Source organism: Protomyctophum bolini, assembly GCF_963924005.1.
Source record: "Protomyctophum bolini genome assembly, chromosome: 6".
Classification (NCBI taxonomy): Eukaryota; Metazoa; Chordata; class Actinopteri; order Myctophiformes; family Myctophidae; genus Protomyctophum; species Protomyctophum bolini.
The window spans coordinates 25,282,563-25,298,955 of record NC_137867.1 but is presented as its reverse complement, the minus strand read 5'-3'; the positions used below and the strand labels follow the sequence as shown (position 1 = coordinate 25,298,955).

The 16,393-nt window shown below is 40.9% G+C and overlaps 1 protein-coding gene across 4 annotated transcripts in view; it reads left to right on the top strand.

Moving 5' to 3' along the window:
- Positions 1-31: 31 nt before the first annotated feature.
- acacb (acetyl-CoA carboxylase beta) overlaps positions 32-16,393 on the top strand; it is a 31,014-nt gene continuing 14,652 nt past the window's right edge. For 2 of the 4 annotated variants that reach the window (XM_080765011.1, XM_080765010.1), the window contains exons 1-22: positions 32-310; positions 1,918-2,455; positions 7,198-7,330; positions 7,461-7,599; positions 7,789-7,898; positions 9,484-9,565; positions 9,651-9,749; positions 10,086-10,195; positions 10,518-10,628; positions 12,295-12,504; positions 12,614-12,784; positions 12,926-13,087; positions 13,212-13,375; positions 13,622-13,772; positions 13,891-13,994; positions 14,088-14,169; positions 14,270-14,415; positions 14,526-14,676; positions 14,765-14,899; positions 15,381-15,527; positions 15,802-15,990; positions 16,285-16,385. In XM_080765011.1, the coding sequence (XP_080621137.1) occupies positions 1,938-2,455; positions 7,198-7,330; positions 7,461-7,599; positions 7,789-7,898; positions 9,484-9,565; positions 9,651-9,749; positions 10,086-10,195; positions 10,518-10,628; positions 12,295-12,504; positions 12,614-12,784; positions 12,926-13,087; positions 13,212-13,375; positions 13,622-13,772; positions 13,891-13,994; positions 14,088-14,169; positions 14,270-14,415; positions 14,526-14,676; positions 14,765-14,899; positions 15,381-15,527; positions 15,802-15,990; positions 16,285-16,385 (3,215 nt within the window). In that variant the 5' untranslated portion in view covers positions 32-310; positions 1,918-1,937. Of the gene's footprint in view, positions 311-1,917; positions 2,456-2,865; positions 3,046-3,461; positions 3,598-7,197; positions 7,331-7,460; positions 7,600-7,788; positions 7,899-9,483; positions 9,566-9,650; positions 9,750-10,085; positions 10,196-10,517; positions 10,629-12,294; positions 12,505-12,613; positions 12,785-12,925; positions 13,088-13,211; positions 13,376-13,621; positions 13,773-13,890; positions 13,995-14,087; positions 14,170-14,269; positions 14,416-14,525; positions 14,677-14,764; positions 14,900-15,380; positions 15,528-15,801; positions 15,991-16,284; positions 16,386-16,393 lie in introns of those variants that run through there. The other 2 variants (XM_080765013.1, XM_080765012.1) reach the window with 2 other exon arrangements.

The following is a 16,393-nucleotide window of genomic DNA, read 5'->3' as shown; positions in this document are numbered from 1 at the left end:
GGTGGCGATATTATTCACAGTCACACTCACTCGCTCACATAGGTTGTTTTTGGTAGTAGGACGCTGTGACATTTGCAGCTGCATTTATTATCATTATGTAAACAGTAATATCTTCCTAGTTCCTACAACAATGCAGTTCGGGGAGGCGTGTTTTAAACATTAATTACAGATAACGTATTGGAATTTGGACAAAGAGTTTGGATAAATAACAGGGGCGGTTAGAATTCCGTAGCGTTCGTTGGTAGCTCGTCTGGCTACATTGACTCAACATCAACAACGCGTAGTGACGTTTAATATCAATAAGTTGCTGGTGAGTGGACTGCAGTGGCGTTATTCATGTTGTAAAATGTATTGCCAAACAGCATCACTGCAAGGACTCGGAGACAACACAGAATGCATGCCTGTATTACCGTTATTATGCCTTAGATTGGAAATTATGTATGTGAGCCAAATTAATAGTAAAAAAAAAAGAGGAATACAAACAGACGATTATGTCCTAAATAGTATGATTATTTCGTTCCGTGGACTTGTTTAGTTATATTTGTTTTACATGACACACGCCTTCCAATTCTTCCTCTTGGGTTGTTAACTGTGATGTGATCTTTGTGAAGTCCAGTTGCAGCTGTTTAAATTTAGTTTAACTTAATAATTGTTTGCTTTTTTGTAGATTCACTAAAACTGTTGGTGTTGCACTAAGTGGTTAGTTTAAGACATGAGAGGCATGATCAGCTATTTAACAAATGGCACATTAATAATAATAATATATACCTTAACACTATACTTTATGGGAAGTAACCTTTAAGTAGCTAGGCCTATTTGTTTTTCTACGTGATTGCATGCAGTATAATAGGCGTACGTTTGCCTCACATTTTGAAGTCATGCCCTTTCAAATAAGTGCTGTAGTGTAGTGTAGAGAAGTACCAAGGGCATGCTTATGCCCTTGCAGCTTATCAATGCGTTTTGCAGCTTATCAATGCATTTGCAAGAGTAAGACAGATATCCTGTTTCTGGTAGTTGTAGTGTGAGTAATTGAGTATTATGTGTTTTGCCTGGTAGAACACAATTTTCCCCAATTTAATATTTCTGTCTTATATGCTGCTTTCAAATGCTGTAGATGTTTTAATGTGGATGCTTGTGCCCCCTCTTTCCCACCCCACTCTCCTCCCCCTCACTGTCGACCTTTACCCCACATGGCAGTCCTCTTGTCAGCTGTCCAGAGACTGTTTACTGGAGTAGCCTGTCCTGGCAGCACTTTGACAGACTGCGTAACTGTCTTCATCTACTGACACGCTTAATGCATAGTTACAATGCAAATTATAGACTGCATAGGTTTCCCATTTGCCTATGTTTGTTTAATGTCAGAATTGAATTAATTTAATATAGGTAATCTTTCATGAAAGTCATGCTACTTTCCTTGCTTGTACATAATATAAACTGTATATTTGGGTGTGGTGTGGGTTTACAAAGGGGATGTACCCTGCATATTAACCACTTTCAACCTGGTGTTCCTATTTTGGGCATGCCATTATAGGCAAACTGTTTTAAAAATGTTCAAAATAGTGAAAATGTACATGTTGTGAGCTTGTAGATAAACTATTTCCACTATTTGTTGCATGTCCAATTAATAGGATTGTGGTTAAGACATGTGCTTAATAATGCACCAGTCTTGGGTATGATTAGTCTACTCAGCATTCCTGTACCTGAGATTTCTGACCTCTTGTCACTGATCCAGGGAAATGTCTCCCAACTCCTTTGTACCCAGTGTAGAACAAGCCGAACAAGCAAAAACGAATTGCTCTAATCTAAGAATTTCTTCACTTGTTTATCTTCAAGTGTGGGGGAGGTTGAGGTGGGGGGAGGTTAATGTTATCGCTTATCTCACTGACTCATAAAATCTTGACTTTGTTCTCATTGCAGTCTTAAAAGGATGTCTGCGAATGCTCCTGGTTGTAGTTTTGGGATTAAGCCTGCTGATATTGTGGCTTCTGAGAAAGACTAGTAAGACTGCCATAATGCCAGGAAAAGGAGAGGAATCTTCTGGCTGTGGTACCGCAGCTACCCATGTGGAGGCGCCCACCCCTTCTCCAAAAGAACCTTCCAGATCTACCTCAAATGACAGTGAGGAGAACTGTCCTCAAGCCAGAAGTACCTCAACACCGGACACTCAACCTTCACATGCCGCTTCTGAGGCGATGCCAGAACAGCTGTTAGCATCACCTGATACCTGCCAGACCCCACCTGAAGTCACCATGGCCAAGGCCAGTGCACTGAGTACAGGCCCCAGGAAAAGGCCACCCCTCAAATTCATTCTCGGAGCGTCAGAGGACAATTCTTCAGATGAAGAGACTGTGGTCACCAAACCTCCAACTGGTGCATCTCAGCAACCGACCACCAGCTCCACTGTCCCTCTGCAGTCCTTCCCTGCAGCATCAAAGACCACCTCATCAGGAATAAGGTAAGGATTCACATACAGAAGCTTCTCATTTTAAAGTGAACTTCATGACTTAGATCAGGGTGGAATTTTGCACTATCCATGAATAGAGAACATATTGTAGTGGCCAGTCTAGAAGATGCAACTGTGGCAAGTGAGTAAATAGCTGAATTAGAGACATGTGGTCACTTGGTGTGCCTGAGTGAGATGTGCTTACTTTACTGGGACAGTAGAGTGCGTTGTTGCTCAGCAGTCCATTGTTGGATGTCCATGCAGCCACGTTGTCATAGTGCTCCCAAATGCCCTGTCTCCATATAAGCTGCCTGTGATCAGCTGACCTGTGTTATTGTTGCATGCCTCACAGCCCTGCACTATTATTGGAACAAGTGACTGCCTTTGACTTTGAAAACTGTGGTCTCTGTCCAGGACACAACACTGTTCCATGATATGCAATAATTATCAAACCTCTCCTCAGATTGTCATAATTGCACCTAATTTCTGTAGCCAGAGTAATGACAGGTTTACAGGATGGATGTTCAGGTAGTGGGTCGCTAAGTAACGGACTTCACATTGTTTTATCTGACTTGACATGTCTGTATTAACAGTACGGAAAGGTAAGAGTTTTTATTTATTTTTGGGGCGAAGTGGCCTATCCTTATCTGCATGTTTGTTTTTAGGGTAATAATCTTTTGATGAGTCCACCTTTTGTATTAAGAACCTCAGGCTGCTTGTGGTCATGCATGCATACAGCTTGCTCCAATGTGTAAAATGAAACCTGTTTGTTACTCATAATAAACTTAACTTGCAAATTAAGGGTTTGGCTTTAGTCTTAATAAACTTTAGTCTGATTATTTTCTCAACTGGTGAAGAACAGCTGACTTTTGTCAGGTTAGAATTCCTGATGTGGTTGTTGGCAAGTTTGTGTTCATAGCCTGATACAGTCACAGTGTTCCATGCCATTTCCATGTGGATCTGTTGGAACAGGATATTTTGCTTTACACATGGGAGGGGAGAGGGGAGGGACTGCTTGAGAAGAAGGAACTCATGGAAGTCTCTTTGTTGATTCTAGATTTTGTTTTAGCAAACTGCATTTTTAAGTGTGCATGAAAATCTGTCATGGAGGGAGATGGCAATGCAGTTCTCAACTGGTTTCAGTATCTCAAGAGGTTAGTGCTGTGATTAGATCTTTCTTTGTTATTTGAAACTCTTGCTCCACTTTTTGCACGTTTCCGATTTGAAATTTAAATAATACAAAAACAAAAAAGGGAAGTTTGAAACCTGAGCATATGAGCAGTTTGTTCTTATCTGTTTTTGTTTGTTGCTAAGGAGGACTTATGTAGTAACATTTTATGCATGGTGTTAATTTGGCTATACTATAGTTACGTAACTGTGCAGGACTCGTCTGGAAATACCCCCCTCTCCCCGCCCTGCTCAAAGCAGTTTCTTTCCAGCAATGACTTAGTTCTGTTATCATAAAGGAATCTGAACAGTTTATTTAGATGTTTGATCATTAAGCGAGTATCTTAAAGACTTATTTTCTGATAAAAGATGCTTGTGATTTATTTGTATTTTTAGAATATAACATCCAGAGATTCCAGAAGGGAACCAAGTAAAAGTCACACAGGATTAAAAAACAGAGTAGTACAGTATAATGTCAGGCATCTCCATATTTGGACAATATTTCAACTTGATTTGACCGCTATTGACTTCCAATACATTATAAAGGTTTAAAAAGGGATGTGCCGATGAGCCATTTTGGCCGATATGGATATCCGATATAATTAATTGCTGTTATGGCCGATAACCGATATTACCAATGTCGATATGATCTCATTCTGTATTGAAAAATTATAATAATTTTGTCCATTCTGAAAAATACGTAACAGGGTATCTGCACTGCAGGTTTAGGCAAGTCAGATTTAACTTAAATACCTATTTATATTTTTATATTGTGAGCTTGTAGATCTGTTCAAGCTGTTACTTTGGGCTTGTTTATCTGTAAAGACAAACTGATTAATCGGACCGATTAATTAATCGGTCTGATTGATTAATCGAACCGTTTCGGTTTGCCGATTAATCTCCCATCAATAAAACATATTTGGGGAAAAAATAAAATAACGTCTAAAGTTCAAATCATAATGTTGCTTACCCACAATATACTGTCGCAACACAAGAGGTGTTTTAGTGATAAGTTCCAATTTCTACACAGTGGTCGTCTGTTCTGGCGCAGCTTTGAAAGGAACTAGGTATATGGAGCGATATCTACTGTGGTATTGCTTGTGTTTTGTGCATGGATTCAAGCACCTTGGTAGAGCTGCGAAGTAAAGTTAGGACAGTTCTTTTTCTCTTTCATAGTTTGGGTGATAACAAAAGATTTTCTCACGTTCCCCACACAGTTGCACTACTGTCTATTCTTGTGTATAAGAAAAAGTATAACTCTGGCTTACCAGTTCATATTGACAATACCAATCAGATGACACTTTTAATCCTGCAAGAATCTTTTACCAATTTACCAGATGATCCATGACTTATGTGTCGCGACCCCCAGGTTGAGAACCCCTAGAGAAGGGGTTTTCAACTAACCTGGTGGAGGGGGGTAATTAATTAGTTCAAATTTAATTAAATTATTGAACTGAGATATGCTAGTGGTCCAGACTCCAGAGCTCTAGAAAGATTGAGCACCACTGATCTATTCCTCTCAGATGGTTGCCCTGTTCTCCTAACTTTCCATATTAAACTCAGATTCATTGCAAAGCAGATACATGCGATTGATTATATGGGCACATTTCCTAGTAATGGTGACTCAAATTCTAACTCCCTTTACCGTGTCCGACTTCCCAGTAACTGACAACATGACTCATTTTATACAGGTCATTTAGTGAACTGTTTCTCAACTAGTGGTCAATAAGAAAAAAAGATTCACTTTCCTACATTGCTAAATGCATGGTCAGGGACCACATGTACTACCGTCACGGACCACCAGTGGTCCACGGACCACCAGTTGAAAACCCCAAGTCTAGAAAGATGATGTCAAGATGACATCAAGTCACATCATCATCATACCCTGAAGTTATGCGGGAACGCCTACAACTACTTTATGTCCTTGACAGCCCATACATCCAAACAGAAAAGTCCTATCTGATTACATTAAACAACGTTATACTCACTTTGCCACTCACTTTATGCATGCACATACCCTCTATAGACTGACAAAATCTGGATCAATTAATCAATTAGGGGACGAGACAATATTCTAGGTGGTGATGGGCCGATGGTTATGCTTTAATGTACATGATATCATGGGTAGAAGTATAATAACACTCAGGTCGGTGTTACGCTAGTTCTGCCAGGAGAACAGGTCTCAAATCATAATTATACTTATACATGGTGCTACAAGGACAAGCTGAACCATAACAAGATAGGCTGTACCAGAACAATAGCTATCAGGACTAGTGGAGACATCTAGTCTCTTACAAGATACCAAATATTATACAAGTACAATAAGTTATGGTAAAATATAAAGGTTTGTTATAATCAACCATAATAACTATTTAGTATAATTAATAATTATTCTGCAATACCATCACTTTTGGTTTCAAAGCAATTTGAAGCTTTTTTGTTCAATCTAATTGGATGAGTAGAGAGACTGGTCATTGTATGACACGGATAAATACAAGGAGCAACAAAGACATTAAGACAATTTGAACACTTCTTTCAACCAAAATCATCATCATCACCAAAATGTTTGATCAATGGTCATTACAATATTAACCAAAATAATCTGGATTATACTTTTAGCCACAATCGTGCAATGCCTGTTTTTGCAGACAATACATTAATGTTTGATTGGTTGATTTTTTCATTTTGATGCCACACCCAAGAGTCTCAGGCTTGGTTTTGCCTAATCTCTGTGGGTAACAGTGTATTGCCAATCAGATTACAGTAGTAGCTAGGTTTGTGCAGATAAATCAAGACTGAACTGGCAGCCCCAATTAGGATCGTCCTCTGTATAGACTGAACTTTGACTTTCCCTACTGATTTCCATTACTGTTGTTTCCTTGTGGTAGTTTAGCAGTTCATCTGTGTCAAAGTATTGCTACAGATCTACGGCCGGTGCTCATAAGCCTAGATGTAGGCTAGAGGTATCGTGCACTCAGATTCTGCTGCCATTTACTCATTCTTGGATCTGACATTATGGATGCAGATATTCAACGTATGATGATGTGAAGGTTAGTTTTAGACTAATGTAGGCTTCAGCATGTACTGTATGCTGACTAGAATATGTCTTCACTGTGTATATTAGTATCTTTTTTTTCAGGTGCTCAATCCATAACACTGCTTTTAACCCTGTTAAAAGTTTGTGCTTTCTCACAAACTGCCTTCAGTTGGAACAAACTAAAGAGCACCATACTGTACATTTGAACTCTGTTGCTGTTACAGCAGTTCAAAAGCCTGATCTCACAGCTTGTTAATTTTAATTGGAGGTTGTTTTAACCTCTGACTTTAATAATATTTTCTTTTCTTTTTTTCTTCTTTTTTGCATGCCAGAACAGTCTTATAACATATCTTTCTTAATTTTCAATCTTGCCTTAATGTTGTGAAGTTTTTCTATTTGTATCTTTGTTTTTATATAATGATATCCTGTGCATTTGATTTATTATTGAATCTTTGGTCCCTTTTAAACTTCTGTAATTCGATACTATTCCTGACTTTTTTCGAAGAGAAATAAAAGTTAATGATGATGATGACCTGGTGAACAACTCTAGGTCTAGCATGTCTGGCCTGCATCTGGTGAAGAAAGGACGAGAACATAGAAAAATGGATCTCCAGAGAGACTTCACTGTGGCTTCACCTGCCGAGTTTGTTACCCGCTTTGGAGGCAACCGTGTCATTGACAAAGTAAGAGACTTGGATGTCATACTGTAGATGCTGTTGGGTAGCAAGAGCATTACAACAGTAAATGATACCCTACCTCAAAAACCCTGTCTTTCTCAGCCAAATCCAATGCTTTCCTTTTTCTCTGTTATAGGTACTAATAGCCAACAATGGTATAGCAGCAGTCAAATGTATGCGTTCCATTCGTCGCTGGTCCTATGAAATGTTTCGCAATGAGAGGACCATCCGTTTTGTCGTCATGGTTACCCCTGAAGACTTGAAAGCCAATGCAGGTCACTTAGTCATTTTTATGTAATTTGTTTGTATGTAAATATTGTATGTATGTGGGTCAGGAGGAGAGGGAGAGAGGGAACGTGTTTGAGTCAACTCAGCTGTATTTATTTATGATAACCATTGACTTATTGTAGACCTGCAGTACCTACCATAACAAATTCTGTGTCTGTCTCTTTTTTGCCCCATAGAATACATCAAAATGGCAGATCATTATGTACCTGTTCCAGGTGGGCCCAACAATAACAACTATGCCAATGTAGAACTAATAGTGGACATTGCCAAGAGAATCCCAGTACAGGTATGTAGTCTGTCTCCATCATGTTTCTACTCCTGTTATACTTTCAGAATCAGCTTTGTTGTCACATCACAGTGGGGGCGCAGTCGCGTTAGCGCTGTCGCCTCACAGCTAGAAGGTCCTGGGTTCAATTCCCGCCGGGGACACTGTGGCCGCTGGGGGCATGTTCTCTCATCCACGTCTTCAAGTTCACAGCGCCCAAAAGGGCCTTTCTGTGTGGAGTTTGCATGTTCTCCCCGTGTTCCTGAGGGTAGATACCCTCTCAAAGAACACGCAGTAATCCTTGTCTCTATACTGCCTCCCCCTGGTCAGTCTGATGTCGAGGAAAGGAACTGGTTAGAATAACGTGTTCCTTCCACACGCTACATCCTACGGGGGAAACTCACCCCCTGTCAAGTGATAAGAAGCGGTCTGCTCACTCCTCATGCATTGAAGGATGCATGAGTTCAGTTCGAGGATGTCCCCAGGTTGGCAGAGGGAGAGTAGCGCCAAGGATTACAGCTTAGGCATTGACACCGGGTGAAAAAATGGGTTACAAAAATCGTAGGATCATTTATTTTGGTTAAATGGGTGGAATTCGTTTTTTGTGTATAGTTCCCCTCGTGTGGTATAACTGGTCCGCACCTGTTACGACCCATGTCTAGGGAAAATGGGGTACATAACATAAAGTGACAGGAAACCTCACTCAAAGTTGAAAAGATTGTACTTGCTCTCTTCAAAAAAAGTCTTACAGAGTTACAAGGGTTTGTTCACAGACTGGCTCATTCACATTGATGGAAGTTAATCGACTTTCAAATAGATAAGCAATCATTTATAATAGAGGATCAATAGTAGACAATATTATAAATAGCTGAGTGGCACAATATAACTTGCAGTGATGTGGTTTCCCTCAAAATGAAATGGAGAGACAAAAACAATAAACTTAACCTAACTAAACCTAACAAAGCAGACAAGATGGAAAGCTACAACTAAAACCTAACGTTCCTTCCCGAAGGGAACTAACATAAAACGAAAGGAAAAGTACCGGTAACTTAACCAACACACAGAAAAGTACAACAGCTAGTGCCTATAGGTTAGCGGTGTCATCATTACAAAAGTCATCTCAAAGTACAACATGCTGAATGACGTCTTAGGCGACGACTCTGGCCACGAGTCGTCACATGACCGGTCTGGCCAATGAGGTGGGATCAACATCTCACAAGGTTTCCACTGGTTCTCGCGAGGTATAGCGAGCGAGAAGGGACATTCTTTATCTGGACTTGAGAGAACAGAATCAGTACACACAGCAGCTACCAGGGCTGCTGACAGTCCTAATACACACTTAGCTCCATAGCTGTAAGGAGCAAACTAATCTAGCGTAAATATATATATGGAAATCATTGATATCAATGAGGTCATTGGTACTGGTAGGCAGGTGATCTGTCCATAGTCTATATATTATGAGCATTAGTAAGAAGAACCAATAATTGAAGATGAGGTTGAAAATGGGTGTTTCTTTAATAAATTACTTATTTTCAACTAACGTATGACATGTTAGTCTTTGTCCGATTGGTGCCTAGTGGAAACTGTCGTTTATCGCTTCTAACAGGCCGTCTGGGCTGGATGGGGTCATGCCTCGGAAAATCCCAAACTGCCTGAACTGTTGAACAAGGCGGAAATATCATTCATTGGTATGTTCCACTCTCAAAAGGCACTATATAATATTTTTTATTTGTTAATTTGCTTTGTTTAAACCTGTTGTCTAATCATTTTCAGGGCCGTCCAGTAAGGCCATGTGGGCTCTGGGTGATAAGGTGGCTTCCTCCATCGTGGCCCAGAGTGCTGACATTCCCACATTGCCGTGGACTGGATCAGGTGACGCACTATTCAGCGTATTATCTCAGTTGTGTCATACTGCCTAGAGCCATACTTTTATGGTTATACAATGGAGTCGCGTGCCGAAAATAGCCGATCTACAAGCTCACAACACGCTGTGGATGCAACGCATTGTGAGCATTTAGATCTGCTATTTTCACAGTACGGCATTACACAGATCACACCAATGATGTATGTAAACTTGCTGTGTGTTATGTTCTGAAATTACATGAATCATATCAGTGCGTCTGTAGGTGTCCAAAATAAGGTTTTGCAGTGATATACTGTATATGTCAGCATTTCCATTTTCTCACCTTGCATTTGTTTGTGCTCCAGGTCTGAGGTTGGACTGGCCAGAAGAAGACCAAACGCAAGGCAATGTAATCAGTGTTCCTCCAGAGGTCTACGCTCAAGGCTGTGTGTGTGACGTAGATGAGGGTTTGGTGGTAAGGATTATAAGCAAAGATATCCAGGCTTGAGCCATTCCTTATAACCTATGGGCTGTATTTTGCGTGTCTTAAGTACCAGGTCTTATTACCTAACTTGAGTAAACTAAAGACCTGGAGGCGTGGTCAATGCCATTTGGCTATTCTGAGTGGCCAAAGAGCATTGATCACGCCTCCAGGTCTTTATTTGACTCAAGTTAGGTAATAAGACCTGGTACTTAAGACACGCAAAATACAGCCCTGTATATCCTATATTACTTCTTATGGGATACATTCTGTCTTTTTGTAGATAAATTTGCATATATGTGCTTTTTCCATGCAGGATGCTGAAAGAATTGGTTATCCGGTTGTGATCAAGGCCTCTGCGGGTGGAGGTGGGAAGGGCATTCGGAAGGTGGAGAGTGCTGATGATTTTCCCAACTTCTTTAGACAGGTTTGTCTTCTTTAGACAGGTCATCTTAATGCTGCTTCTCAGTTAAGTATTTTGGATTTGTTTGTATTTTGGTGATAATGGACCTGAGGCCTGTTTCACGAAACTTGGATTAACTAATCCAGGATTTAGGCCAAAACCAGGCTTTTTCAATCCTGGTCTTTACAGCCTGGTTTATTCCGTTCCACTAAAGCCAAGCGAGGCTCAGAATTGGCGGATTTGGCGAGCCGGGATCAGCAAGCCTGGCTGAATAGATAGCCTGACTTTTTGTCTCTAGACCCATTCTGTAGAACACAGATTTACTGATCCTTCTTCTTCATGCGGTATTATGGCAGTTTGCATCCTTAATAGTTGCATTACTGCCCCCTTTTGTATATCTCAGTATCTTTACTAATCTATTCAAGACTTACTGATACAAGGACTTAAGCTTCTAAAATAAATACTGCTGCTGTAATTAAAGAGAGAACATACTCTCAATAGTGGATAGACTGAATGATTAACTACCCCAAAAATATAGTTTACATTTTACCACTACTATTAACTTAAAACAGAATTCTTAATATTGTAAGCATAATGATATTGTCGCATTGTGATATTTCGCCATAACTCCCTCCTCTGAGGGAGCTACCTTTGGGGAAGGGGGTTGTTGTCCAGACAGGGGCCAGACTGGTGAACTGTGGGTCATGGGTTCAATAGTGGGTGAAACGTTACAATGGTAATATGTTGTAAAACAATGAGTAATGGTAATATTTAGTGGTTTTCACTTTTACAAAAAATATATATAATATAATAATATAATATAATATAATAATTATTCTTAACCGTGCACTTGCACAACATCAAACCTATTCTGGGGAACATTCACCAAAAGCAGCTGATCTACAAGCTCACAAGCTGTCATGATGTTGTGCAGCCTATATATATATTTTGTTTATTTGATTTTATATAGTGCTTAAATTAGTCCTTTAATGCAGACCGATACAAATAAGGCAACATAAACCCATAATAATTGAATAAGTCTGGAAAACATCATTGTTTGTGATCAGTTTGACTGCTTAAGTTAAATAACTCAGAAACTACAAAACATTTCAAAGTAAAAGGTTCCAGCATCTGTCTGAGTGCGAATGGAGTTTCTAGGTGAAAGTGATTTTTTTGACATGCCACTATCTGCCTATAAATGTCTCAAATTTGAAAGCACTATATTTCTAAAACTATGAAACATTTCAAAGATTCCTTTTCAGGCAAATGTCCACCGTAAGATGAACCAAAATAGGTTTGAATGGGGTTTCTAGGTGTAAGTATGTAGGACTAGTAGCATGCCAAAGTTTGTGCTATTGCCATTGAGAATGCATTGGGCGTTTAATGAACAGTAAAGACATCAGGATTAGGTTAAACCTGGCTGTTAGCCTGGTCCGGAGCAGGCTAAATCCAAAGCATTAGTTTCCATGGTAACTAATGTAGCATCACTTTCATGAAACCGAATCAAGCCTCAACATATCCAGGTGAACTGGTTAAATTAATCTGGCAAGATTAACCAGCTTTCATGAAACCGGTTAATCGCTGATCCAGGATATATTAAGCCAGGATATGTGTTAAATCTAAGTTTCGTGAAACAGGCCCCAGAAGATCTGTAGCGTTTCTCTCTCTCTGGCTTACACTTTGGCTGCAGGTTCAGGCTGAGGTGCCCGGCTCGCCCATCTTCATCATGCAGCTGGCCCAGCATGCCCGCCACCTGGAGGTCCAGATCTTGGCTGACCAGTATGGCAGCGCTATCTCCCTGTTTGGACGAGATTGCTCTATCCAGAGACGGCACCAGAAGATCATTGAAGAGGCTCCTGCCACTATAGCAGCTTCCTCAACATTTGAGCAGATGGAACGGGTGAGCTGCTTTATGGATGTTATGTGCAACCTCAATAAACTGTAATCGTTTAGATATTCCGAGATCATCTTCATATTCTTACAAGTCTGATGCCTCCTCTATGTTCTAGTATGCAGTTCGACTGGCAAAGATGGTAGGCTATGTGAGTGCAGGAACTGTAGAGTACCTCTTCTCGGAAGATGGAAGCTTCCACTTCCTGGAGTTGAACCCACGCTTGCAGGTTGAACATCCCTGTACAGAGATGATAGCAGATGTGAACTTGCCTGCTGCACAGTTACAGGTAACTTACCCTACTGGGTAGGATAATGACTCCATAGGAATGAAAATATGTCATGATGCTATGAATCACTCTCCTGCAACTGACAGTGCACATAGAGTTTCACACCTGCATCATTTTAATTCACTGTTTAATTTCTGCTAGATTGCGATGGGCATTCCCCTCTACAGGATTAAGGACATCCGCTTGCTTTATGGAGAGGCCCCATGGGGTGACGGCACCATAAACTTTGAAGCTCCAGAATGCATCCCATGTCCAAGAGGGCATGTCATAGCTGCTCGCATCACCAGCGAGAACCCCGATGAGGTGGGACCCACAGTTTTAGCATGCAATACCTAGGTTATTAGTAGGTTATTAATTATTATAATATATTTTGTAATGGCTCAGACCACTGATCTCAATGATCTGTTCTTGTGGTCGTCACTTACAGGGGTTCAAGCCCAGTTCAGGTACTGTCCAGGAGCTGAACTTTCGGAGCAGTAAAAATGTCTGGGGTTACTTCAGTGTTGGGGCCACAGGTGGCCTACATGAGTTTGCAGACTCCCAGTTTGGACATTGCTTCTCTTGGGGGGAGAACCGTGAGGAAGCTATTTCGTGAGTCTCTTTATTGTTCTGTTGCTGCAACAATATCTAGATTAGTTGCTATTGTGAGTGCTTCATGTAATGTCTATTTTGAGCTAATAAGGCAATTACTGTAGGCAATATCTGACCATGATGAAACAACTGGCTACGATATTATAGAGCCAAACCGATATCTCAGCCATTATTTGATGTTTTTGACAACATAGATTATGCTGTTATGCAGCCAACGTGTCCCAATTATTTTACCTTGTTTTTCAGAAACATGGTGGTTGCCATGAAAGAGCTGTGCATCAGAGGAGACTTCAGGACCACAGTTGAATACCTCATAAAGTTGCTGGAGACGGAGAGCTTTAGAAACAACGACATCGACACTGGTTGGCTGGATCAACTCATTGCAGAGAAAGTGCAGGTAAGTTACTCATAAGGCAAATGTTTTTTATTTAAAGGGGATACAGTATAACTTAATTTTATGTTTTATTAGTCTCTTGGTTTTATGTGATGTCATGAGCCAACTTCTCTTTCGGTAGGCTGAGAGGCCAGATACCATGCTGGGCATCGTCTGCGGGGCATTGCACGTCGCTGATGCCAATTTTAGAAAGAGCATGTCTGACTTCCTGCATTCACTGGAAAGGTCAGGAACATGCCATTTCCCCTTCACGCTTTTATGTGCTTCGAATGTTACAGTAGATCTTTTCCCTAAAATCAGATTTTTATACCTCTGCAGGGGCCAGGTGCTACCTGCGGACAGTCTGCTCAACTCTGTAAATGTGGACCTGATATATGAGGGGGTGAAATTCTGCCTCAAGGTATCTGAGACTTCCAACTCGTCCAGTCTGTTCTGTTCAACTCCCCTGTTGCTTTATTTTCTAAGCAATAACCTCTCGACTGTGTCCGTGGTCCCGTTAGGTTGCTCGTCAGTCCCCAACAACCTATGTCCTCATCACGAATGGTTCAGACATAGAGATCGATGTCCACAGGCTGAGTGACGGTGGCCTTCTGCTCTCCTATGACGGCAGCAGCCACACCACCTACATGAAGGAAGAAGTGGACAGGTGAGGCTGTCTACTAGAATCAGGATGGGACTGAAAACACGGTGGAAGAAGCAGTAAAGTTTGTGTTTATGTAAAGTGTACACACAAACTGATCCATTCTGATCCTGCAGCTACCGCATCACTGTTGGCAACAAGACATGTGTGTTTGAGAAGGAGAAGGATCTCACAAAGCTGAGGTCACCCTCTGCTGGTAAACTGCTACAGTATATGGTTGAGGACGGAGGCCATGTCTCAGCGGGATACGCCTATGCCGAGATTGAGGTAAATGAGAAATTATTTGGTAAAACAATCTTCAGCCATGTTTCTTTTCCATGTGCTTTAATAGACTTGCTCTGTTTTGTGGATTTAGGTGATGAAGATGGTGATGACCCTGACTGTGCACGAGCATGGTTGTGTCCACTTTGTAAAGAGACCTGGGGCGGTGCTGGAGCCTGGCTGTGTGGTGGCCAGTATGGAACTGGATGATCCTAGCAGTATCCATCTGGCAAGTTTACCCCCACATCACCAGCTGTAGTGTGCACATGAATGATATTACTCAGGAATTCATAGTGGTGTTTGTCAACTACACAAGCCATTTTGAACTCTTTTAGCGCCACCTGGTGGTTTGCCACCGAGGCCCATTATAAATAAAAGAAAGAAAATGTAATTTTATTGTGCATGTCATGTGCATGTCAAAATATGGATAAAAATATAAAATAAAAAAATAATATAATATAATTTATTTTGTTTTTTCAAGAAATCCGTCTTATCGTCCTTGGCAATCAGTGCATAATTGGATTCATCTCGTCTTGTCGTCCCTGGCATTTAAACTTAAAAGCCTGTGTTTGTTTTTTCCTAATATAATATATAAATCCACTGGCTGGTCTTGTTTGAAAAAGCTAGTTTAATGCCACATGTTATCCATGGCCGCCCTATACTGAATTCTCTTTTTTTAATATTTTTTCCTGTGTGTTCTGCTGTCATAGGTGGAGCTTAATAGTGCGTTACTACCACCCCAGCCGCCAATGCCCATCATGGGGCAGAAGCTTCACCAGGTGTTCCATGGTGTGCTAGAGAACCTGGTTAAAGTCATGGATGGTTACTGCCTTGCTGAGCCCTACTTTAGCAACAAGGTAAGTAACTTGGTTAAAGTCATGGATGGTTACTGCCTTGCTGAGCCCTACTTTAGCAACAAGGTAAGTAACTTGGTTAAAGTCATGGATGGTTACTGCCTTGCTGAGCCCTACTTTAGCAACAAGGTAAGTAACTTGGTTAAAGTCATGGATGGTTACTGCCTCGCTGAGATACTTTAGCAACAAGGTAAGTAGGAATCTTTCTGCTGTAGATTTTTGAATGAGGTCTGCTTTCTTTGTCAGTTACATGAGGAAGTTATGATTTTCTGTGCAGCTGAAGCAGTGGGTAAATACCCTGATGACGACGCTAAGGGACCCTTCCCTCCCACTGTTGGAACTCCAGGAGATCATGACCAGTGTGGCAGGTCGCATCCCCCCAGCTGTGGAGAAGGCCATCCGTAAAGTCATGGCACAGTATGCTAGCAACATCACCTCTGTCCTCTGCCAGTTCCCTAGCCAAAGGGTGAGGGTTTCATATTGAAGAAATACTGTCTGATTTTATATATACTGGTAGATTTCTAAGGAGACCCGATGCCCAAAGATGGCATCACAATGTTGATTTCCCTCTCTATCTCACAATGCAAACAGTCCAAATGTAAACCACTTTTGCTAATATAAAAACCATTGCATGGGGTGCATTCTTATGCTTATAAGTCCATTATAGTACATCTGAATGAAGTTTATCTACATGAATGTCAACGTCTTTCTGAATCACCAATCATTGTCTCCTTCGTTTTTATCTCATGCTTTGCTTCAGATTGCCAATATTTTGGACAGCCATGCAGCCACCCTGCAGAGGAAGGCTGACCGAGAGGTGTTCTTTATGAATACTCAGAGCATTGTGCAGCTGGTGCAGAGGTTAGTTT